Raw genomic sequence first — 9,728 nt, 5'->3', positions numbered from 1 at the left:
CTTGGCCGTTGATCAAGAAACAAAATCCATGTACATGCAGGACAACCTAGCAAAGAGAATAAATTATCAACCAAAAACTTTAAATCTAGTAACTCTTCTAGGCTTTGCAACAAGTGAAAAATGATGATTCAAGAATCAAGATTCAAAGATTCATTGAGCAGAACAAGGTACAACAAACAAAAAGAACAATGCAACTGACAGTCCCTTCAACAGAAGAAATTTAATTCTCGGCAACTGTAGTGTTGGTGACAGTGTTTCAACCTATAGTTGGTAAGCAATTCGAACATCAACATCACCAAAGAACTAACAACAATTCAAACAAACCAAAACATTTGGAACATAATTTGAAATTATTCAACAATTCCCTGGGCAGTGGGCACTGCAAGGAACAATAAACTGAGAACAATTCCAAGGCAGTTACTTCAACATGCCAGTTAACTGTAGAAGAATTTAACTTGAAAGTTATTGAGATAATCCACAATGGTACAAGTTCACAAGAATCCTTTCACTAAATTTCCTACATATAAAATTTTAATGTCTATATTTCTAACTCCTTTCGAGCTACGGCTGTCTTTCATGATACAACTCCTGTAAAGGGTCATCAGTTGAGTTGTCAGATCTTCTGTATTATACCTAAAGTAAAACTTTCCAAGAACACAAAAACATTGCAGATGTTACAAAATTTAAACTAAAAGAAGCTGCAATATGGGTATCAACAAAGGGGGAAAAGTGAAAAAGATAACAAAATAGACATGGGAAAAGTAGACTACAAACTTTCAAGGGACCTCTTACACCATTGTACATTGCATCTTCACAAATGAAGTTCCCATGAGATATGACCAATTCTTTGCACAAACAAGGTACCTGCTCCTCATCTGGCAGGTACTGATGAAGACAACAAGGTTACACCTTTGACTACTGATCCCTCCATCTCGGACTAAAGATGGGAAAAAACCCTGAAGGTGATAATGGAAAAGCAAGGCCTGGGGATGGTGGAGGTTGAGGCCCCGGACCTAAAATCCCAGATTGAGCCACGGGTGAAAATTGAAAATTGGGTGTTAGTGGTGGAGGAAACTGAACCCCTGGCGAAAGCAATGGATAAGGTGATTGTGGGGATAACAAATTCATGTAATTAGTGGGAGATGGCCAGAGGAACTGAGAAGTCGGAGAGGGTAAAAGTCCAGGTCCATTCATTTGTGGAGAAGGGAGATTAGGCATCAAAGGTGTAGGACCATTTACTCTTGAAGTGGGAAAACCTGGCATAGGTGGGTTAGGAAGTAAGCCAGAGGATGGTGGCTGAGGCTGAATTTGGCCCAGAACATGTGCCTGTTGGGCATGTACAGGTGGATGAGGTGGACGTTGGTTTCCCCTTGGACCATGATCTACAATAGCATTTTGAAGGTCTCGCATATAAGCTGAGATAGGAGATTCAGCAGTACTATTCCACGCCAAGTCCCAAGGTGCCACCGGTTGTACTTGTCCAAATTGTGGCATTGATTGACCATAATGAGGAGGAGGCCTAACTAAACCGTTATTGTATGGAACTGGAGGTGGAAGTGGAGCAGCAGCTGGAGCCTGAGCAGGAGCTGGAGCAGGAGCAGAGACCATAGGGGGAACATGCGGTCTGTTAATGGGTGCTAATGGGGGTGGTCGAATCTTCTGCAACCGCATACTTTGAGGTTTCGGAGGATTTTGTGGAGGCCTAGGCAAAGGTTCTTGTGAAGGTGAACCAGTGAGTTGCTGCACAATGTTCCTAAAATCATTCTTGCTTATGTTGTAAACCTGCGGCTGAGGTTGTTGCCTATTAGCAACATTATTATTAGCCGCAAAATTAGGTTGGTGCAATGGACTCTTCCTTATATTCTTCCCCATCTTATTCACACCCAAATGATCATTGTTATGCCGGTTTTTTGAGCCATCCATTTTCAGTAAACAAATTCAAACTCCTCCCCAACAAACTCTCCAAAAAAAAAAAAAAAAAAAAATCAAACACTCATAAATTTAAACCATCGAACAGTTTGAAGTAGAAGACCCCAATTTCAGGATTGATGCTCAAGCATTACTTATCTCTCACAATAATCTATATGTTGAGCAGAACTTCAAACAACTAAACCAACACTCAGCTTCAATAAGCATCAGCAAACTTTCAAGAGAACCTAGTACCTGCTTCTATAGACCGAATATCTAGTTTCTCTAAAACACGTATAAAGTCAAACAACTTCAAAACTTAAAAGCTTTTCTAATCTTTTCTTTTCCCAACAAATCAAGCTCCCAAAGCAGATTAGTTTTCACCAAGAGAAACAAAATTAAACCCTAGAAAAGAGAAATGAGCAGCAATAAACATACCCTTCTCTCCGCTTTGTCCAATTGAGTCGGCCCTAAGAACTGAAAACCCAGATTCTTGTATAACCCAAGCAGCAAATCCAAATCTCGAAAGCAAAACCAGAACAAGTAGTATAAAAAAAATGATAAAATATGACGCCAAATTTCAAACAACTTTTTCTTCGGTTTCACACGCTATAACACGAGAAGTAAGCAATAAAGTAAAAGTTAATGACATAAGACTACCAAAGAAAGAATAGTTACGTCCTCTGACTTGAAGAAGAGAAAACAAAATACAAAATAAAAATTCAAAGAAGATATTTAGAATTGAAGAAAGCGCAAATTTAATGATCAAATCAAATAAAAGAAAGAAAAAAGGAAAAGAAACCCTAACGTGCGCAATTGAGATGGTCAAAATAGAAATGAAATTTAACGATTTCTGCAAGTGGGTGAGCTGTGCTGTGTGTGGGGCCGAGTGTGGACCTGAGTGAACTGGGCTGACGTAAAGACTGAATCTCAAAAATCATGATTGTAGCAAGGGTATGTGTGCTAAAGGGAATCAGAATGGATTAAAGGGAATCTTATTAGAATTAAAATGTACTGAAATGGAAATCACGAATTGGTATAAGAGTAATTTATTTATTTAAATTTAAATTGAAATAAATTATATTTTTATTTATATATTTATTTTATTTTAAAATCGAAATAAATTGTATTGAATTATTAAAATACTCTTAATTTGTTATTGTAATTATTATTATTTACTATAATATTTATCTTATTATTAAAAACAATTATAATATTTGTCATATTATTCAAAAGCAATAATAAATAATGACAATAATAAAAATATAATATTATCATTATTGTTTGCTATGTTATTATCATTAAAAAAATTTATATAATAGTAAGAAATAATAATAATTTAAGTTCGATAATAATAAAGATGATATTAATAATAACAAACATGACGAGAATTAAAATAATAGTATATGTCAAAAAAAATAACAATAATAATAAGAATAATAATAATCTTTGCCAAAAAAAATCATCATCTTCGTTTCCAAAAAAAAAAAAAAAAAAAAATCATCATCATCGTCATTTTTGTGAAGGTTGCTGACAGGGGCACCCATTAGCATCAGCTGTTTCTAATGATGGTAGGTGTTGCTGTTTAGGCAGCTTCTGCTTCAGTGCTCAATCCCAATGCTGTAATGGAGGCCGAAAATGTTTGGCTGTGATTAAGGTTTTCTCAAGTGATTTGACTGAGATGGAGGCTTCCTCGAGGGTTCAAAATGTTTGCTTTTTTTTTTTTTATTTATATTTTTTTAATTTAATACATGGTATTTTTAGAATGAGTTGAAATCAAAATAAAGAATTGAAATAAGAATAGCTTATTTATTAAGAATCAGAATAAAAATGAATTGCATTCTCATTTATGTGTTTATTTTATCTTGGAATCAGAATGAATTATATTAAATTACTAAAATACCCTTGATTTGTTATTGTAATTATTATTATTTATTCTAATATTTGTCATATTATTCAAAAACAATAATAAATAATGCAATAATAAAGATATAATATTATCATTATTGTTTGTTATGTTATTATCATTTAAAAAACTTATTGTTAATAATAGTAAGAAATAATAATAACTTAAGTTCAATAAAAATAAATATAGTATTAATAATAACAAACATTACAAGAATAAAAATAAAAATATATGTCGAAAAAAATAACAATAATAATAAGAATATTAATAATCATCTTTGCCCAAAAGAAAAAATCATCAGCGCATCATTTTCTAAAAAAAAAAAAAAAACCATCACCATCATAATTTTTGCGGAGGTTGTTGACACGGGCGAGATTGGTTGCTGACCCATCAACGACCGTTGTTTTTCTAACTACGGTAGGTGTTGCTGCTGTGTTTTGTGCTGCTATTGGAGTGATTTGGGCAGCTGCTGCTTCAGTGCTCAATCCCAATGCTGAAATGGAGTCCAGAAATGTTTGGCTGTGATTAAGGCTTCCTCAAGTGATTTGGTTGCGGAGGAGGCTTCCTCGAGGGTTCAAAATGTTTGCTATTTTTTTATATTTATATTTTTTAATTTAATACAAGGTAGTTTTAGAATTTTGAAATTCTGATGGGGGCAAATTTGGTAATCATGGGAATGAGAGATTTATTTCCAATCTCCTCAGGAATTAGTCTCTTATTCCCTATTCCCAATTTGAGGTGAACCCCATGATTCTGATTTCAATTTTAATTTCCATTCTTATTTTATGAAGTAAATGTCATCAATGATTCTAATTCTGAATTCTAATTTCCTAATCCGAAAAGTAAATACACCATAAGTTTTTGGATTAAGGTACACTTAATATTACTACACAGTAAATCTAATTTTTAAATAATTATTTTAATAAATATAATAAATTTATTATAAATTTCTTATCATATAAATAGTGAATCAAATTAACTTATCATTGTTTAACAAATATTTTAATGCAGTAATCTTTAAGTTTTAATTGTCTAATCTCAATATCAAATATAACCTAAATTAATTATGAGGTGAGATAGGCTTGAAATCTCAATCTCTTAATAATTCAAAAACTATGAAAAGACCCCATTATGGTAATTTTATGGTTCAAAGCAAATTTATTAAACTTATTTATTTATTTAATTATGCCTCGAGAGTTGCAAATCATCAATATACACTATATAGTAAAACCTCTCTATAGTGAAACTTTATATAAGAATAACTTTCATTTGGTTATAAAGATTTTTTGCCCTAATTTAGGCAAGTTATAAATAAGAATAAACTCTGCATTGTAATAAGTTATATTTTTCCTATATCTCGTTTTAAGAAACTTACATCTACAATGTAATAATTATTTGTATATTACAAAAATATATGTTATGTTAGAATAAAAGAACTTGCCTCCATATAGTACAATTAGACAATAAGAGAAAATTATTAAAAAAATTGCAAAAATTTAGAGATTTTAAAAATAACTTTGTATATTCCTAATAATAGGTTAAATAATACATTTACTAGTTTTTTGATATATTGGATTTGATAAACTCCATTAATAAATTATTAATATAGTGCATATTTTACCTCTATATCTTTACACTAAGAAAAACTAAGTCAAAACAATAATTTCCATGACTACGATGACATTTTTTGTTTGAAATTTAAATAGACCTAAAATAGTTTGAATTCTTAATATAGTTGAATGTTTGAATCTAAATGATATATATATATATATATATGATCAGAGATCCGGTCTCTAATACCAGTGAGAAAATAGGATCGAAGTGTGGAGTGATTAAGCAAAATTCAAAATTTTAAACTTCAAATTGCAATTAATAATTAAGAATTTATTTAGTACGTGGCGTTGTTTCCAGATCGATGCAGAACTTAATTTGCCTTTGTGACCAGATCTGACTTAGAACAGATCAATATCACGCACGTTCTGTTTTCCAGCTGATATACTAAAATAATTTAATGTTCTTTATTCAAGCCTAGCAACAAAATCTAAAGGCTCATAGATAATACTAGATCTGGATCCCAGAAATAGTATTCTGATTGGATGGAGGGAGAAGAGAGGATACAACTAAGGGTAGAGATCCGGTCTTTTTGCCTTAGAGGAACGTAGCAGGTTTATGAAAATTAAGAATTTTAAATTAATTTCAGAAATTTAAACATTCATTTGAACTTTAAATTACAAATTGAATTTAACACTTACAGGTTAAATTGCTTGAATCCAGAAAATGAGTTACAGCTTTTGAAGAAAGGGAAAATTACAAGATAGGAAAATATTTCCTTGATATCTTGTTCCAGATTTCCCGAGAGAGAGAGAGAGAGAGAGAGAGATTTTACAATTTTTTGGCTCCAGGAGAAGTGACGAGTCTTAGTCTTCATCTCCTTCTTTATATAACAAATGCTTCTTACAAAATAGAAATGATACTGTTGATTCACATGTGCGGTTGGTGGAGCGGGTCCTCCCCCTCATGTAAGGGACAACATCTTCTTTATGATTTTTAACTTCATGTGCAGCTGGAGGACAACATCATGAAAAGTATCAATTGCTTTGGAGACTTCCGAGAAACTTTACGTGGTTGAGACCTTTAGCCTTGGTAAAATGTTTTTACGATGCTTTTGACTTTAAGAGAAAAAACAAAAGTTGGGTGAAGAGACATGTGCGCTCTCACTTGTGTCCAAGGGACCACCCAATAATGTAAATAAAGAGAAGATAATTACAAAGGAAAATAAATACAACTAAAAATAATTACAATAAAATAGTAAAATTACTTATTGCAGAAAATTACTCTTTTTTTTTTTAAATACAAATAGCTTTAAGAATGCTTTATTAGAGAGAATATTCCGAAGCAATCATCTTCGTTTTCATCTCCAAGGGAGATGAACGGCTCAGCTTCTCCGGAAGAGCTTGAACCAGAACTGGCAATAGAATGTTCTGATTTCGAGGCAAGAAGCTGCTGCATGACTTTGAAATATTCTTCTTCGGTCTTTGCACTGGCCAAGAGAGACTGGGCCTTAGTTCTTTGAGCTAAAAATGTGCTTTGGGCTTTGACATCTTGGATGCTTGGAGTAAGGAGTCCTCTTGAAGAAAGCCAAGCTTGAACCGTGGCTTCTGATAACTTGGACTGCTCATCAAATTTAGACCACCATTTAACTTTAAATATTCTTTGTAAAATAAGTTGGGCGTCTTGGGTATGGTAGTTGAAGTTCCACATCCAAACCCAAGGAAGGAAAAAAATTGTACAGAAACAGAGAAAATGAGGGAATCTTTTCTCAGACTCTGAAGGGACATAGTGGGCTCTGAAAAGATTTAGACAGCGGATGGCGTTAGGGGTAAGAATATCTGGGCTTGGCCTAAAAAAGTTCTACCATTGTTGAAACCAGTTTGGGAGGCTTTGAACAGTGATTTTTGAATTGAAGAAAAATAACCAAGAATATGTCTTTTTTGGGTTTTGTATGAAAAAGGTATTAAACCAAGCTTGTTGATAATCCCAATAGGAAAAGAATAAGCAATGGTTTAAGGTTCTCTGAAAACTAGCGGGAAAGGTTTGGAGCTTGTGGAGTTGGTCATTCCACTGCTTTGGGCTTAAAACTTTAAGAATAGTTGCCGTGGAATAGGCAGGCTCAGAATGAGATTCACTGAGGAAGAAATGTTTAAATTTAACAGACTCAGTAAATTCAAGAATGCTTTGATAGAAAGACTGAGGTTTGGACAAATCCCATGGTTTGAAAAACCAGCCTTTCGGGAAAATCTTTGAAATTGCTTGAAATGGATCGGAGTGATAAAAACCATCTTCCATGGTTAAAACATTTTGAAAATGGGTTTTATTAATCCAATTCGAAGATCTTTGAGAAAGCTTTGATTGAGAAACAACTATTTGAGAAGATGAGCTTTCTCCAGAAATAACTTTAGAAGAATAAGATTTTGAAATTTCTTTGGAAACAAATTTCTCCTTTTCAGGAGCTTTAGAAAGATCTTTATTTTGGGAAAAACTTTGTAAGGCGAGCATAAGCTCAGGAGATTTAGAAATGGATTTCATCCATTCATTTACCTGTTCTTGAGAGGTAATAGCTTTAGACTGGGCTTCTTGATTTTCTTGTTCTTCAACTATGTCAATCCAAGATTTGATTGACATGGCTGATGAAAGCAATTTTTCTTTAGGAGGGGTTGCAGGTGAGGTCTTTGAGGTGGTTTTAGGTTCAGGTTCTTTAAGAATCCCCTTCCTCTTGTCTCGTCTTTTGGGAGGCATTATCTGTTTTGGAGAAATTCCCTGGTTAGAAAATCAGGGATAGAATTTGTATCACCTTTAATAAACTTAATATCAAAATAAAAAACACTCAAAATGGCTTGCCATCTTGCAAAAATCTGTTTTGAGGCAATATTTTGAACATCTTTTTCCAAAACATGTTTTGCAGCTTTGCAATCAATTCTGAGTAAAAATTTTTGATTTAATAAATCACTTTGAAATTTAGATATACATAAAACAACAGAAAAAATTTCTTTTTTTATAGTAGAGTAATTTCTTTGACATTCGTTCCAATGAGCAGAAACATACTGTACTATTTGTTCTTTATTATTATCTTTTTGCTTTAATATCCCTCCATATCCTAAATCTGATGCATCTGTTTCAACAATTTTAGGTAGTGCAGAATTTACAAGGAATAAACATGGAATATTTTTAACAGAATTCTTTATTAGCTTAACAGCTTTAGTATGCTCATCAGTACATGCAACATGATTCTTTTTTAATCTATCATGCAAATGTTTTGACATTCTGTTGATATTAGGACAAAAATCAAGAACATAATTCAAACTTCCTAAAATCTCTGCAATTGGGTTTTGTCAAAGATTTTATCAGGAAATTTATCAGCAAATACAAGAGATCTTTCAATAGGCGTAATGGTTCCCTTGGAAATATAATAACCTAGGAACCTGATCATTGTTTGAAACAAAGAAACTTTAGAACTAGAAATTGCCAGACCAACCTTTCTAGTGGCAAGGTAGAAAGTCTTTAAATGTTTGAAATATTGATCAATTGTTTGTGAGAAGATCAACACATCATCTATATAAACTATGCAGAAATCAGAGAAAGGATTATAAATATCATTCATAATTCTTTGGAATTCTGAGGGTGCATTCTTCAAACCGAATGGCATAACAGTCCATTCATATTGTCCAAAGGGAACAATGAATGCAGTTTTATAGCGATCTTTTGGATGAATTTGAATTTGCCAAAATCCTGACTTCATATCAAATTTGGAAAAAATGAATGCAGAATGTAGTTTTTGAAGCAAATCTTTTTTATTAGGTATGGGATACCTAATCCATTTTAATGCTTTATTCAGAGGTTTATAATTTATAACAAGTCTAGGTGTTCCTCTTTCTATTTCAGAGTTTTTATTAACATAAAAAGCGGCACAAGACCATGGAGACCTAGATTTTACAATGAGTCCTTTTGATTCTAAGTCTTTTATTTCTTCTTTGCAATGTTGTTCCAATTCCATATTCATTTGGATTGGACGGGCTTTGGTAGGTATTTGTTTTTCATCAAAAGAGTTTTCATAAAGCAAATCTACTAAATGTTGCTTTCTGTTCCAAAAAGCAGAGGGTAAATCCGCACATATCTCTTTTTCAATGAGATTTTTAAAATTAGAGATTTTTCTTTTTACAAATTCATTTTGTAATTGGTTTTCGATTCTTTGTAAACTCAAATCATTTTTTAAACAGATCAGGTCATTTTGTTTTGACTTAAGGAGTACATTGATTTGGTTTTGATAAACAGAACATGCTTTAACAATATTCAAATTTCTTGTTTTAGGTTTTTCAATGAAAGGGAAAACAAGGTTTTTTGTTTTTGCTTTAAAAGA

General features: G+C 32.5%; 1 protein-coding gene and 1 long non-coding RNA gene across 2 annotated transcripts; both read right to left on the bottom strand.

The window, feature by feature from the left end:
- Positions 1–313: 313 nt before the first annotated feature.
- On the bottom strand, positions 314–2,349 carry LOC102627419 (protein HAIKU1). The gene has a single exon (XM_006491675.3). It carries the CDS (start codon positions 1,921–1,923, stop codon positions 916–918), a length of 1,008 nt encoding a protein of 335 aa, XP_006491738.1. The 5' UTR covers positions 1,924–2,349; the 3' UTR covers positions 314–915.
- On the bottom strand, positions 314–2,891 carry LOC112495880 (uncharacterized). Its single transcript, XR_003062269.2, has 2 exons — positions 2,347–2,891; positions 314–588 (listed from the first exon to the last, which is right to left on the bottom strand). It is a non-coding gene; the product is annotated as an uncharacterized LOC112495880 (long non-coding RNA).
- Between the last annotated feature and the right edge of the window lie 6,837 nt (positions 2,892–9,728).

Source organism: Citrus sinensis, chromosome 4 (assembly GCF_022201045.2).
Source record: "Citrus sinensis cultivar Valencia sweet orange chromosome 4, DVS_A1.0, whole genome shotgun sequence".
Classification (NCBI taxonomy): Eukaryota; Viridiplantae; Streptophyta; class Magnoliopsida; order Sapindales; family Rutaceae; genus Citrus; species Citrus sinensis.
This window is presented reverse-complemented; position numbering and strand designations above follow the sequence as displayed.

Excerpts from the sequence above, each read along its gene's own strand:
- LOC102627419 (XM_006491675.3), bottom strand. The coding sequence starts at position 1,923 with ATGGATGGCTCAAAAAACCGGCATAACAATGATCATTTGGGTGTGAAT.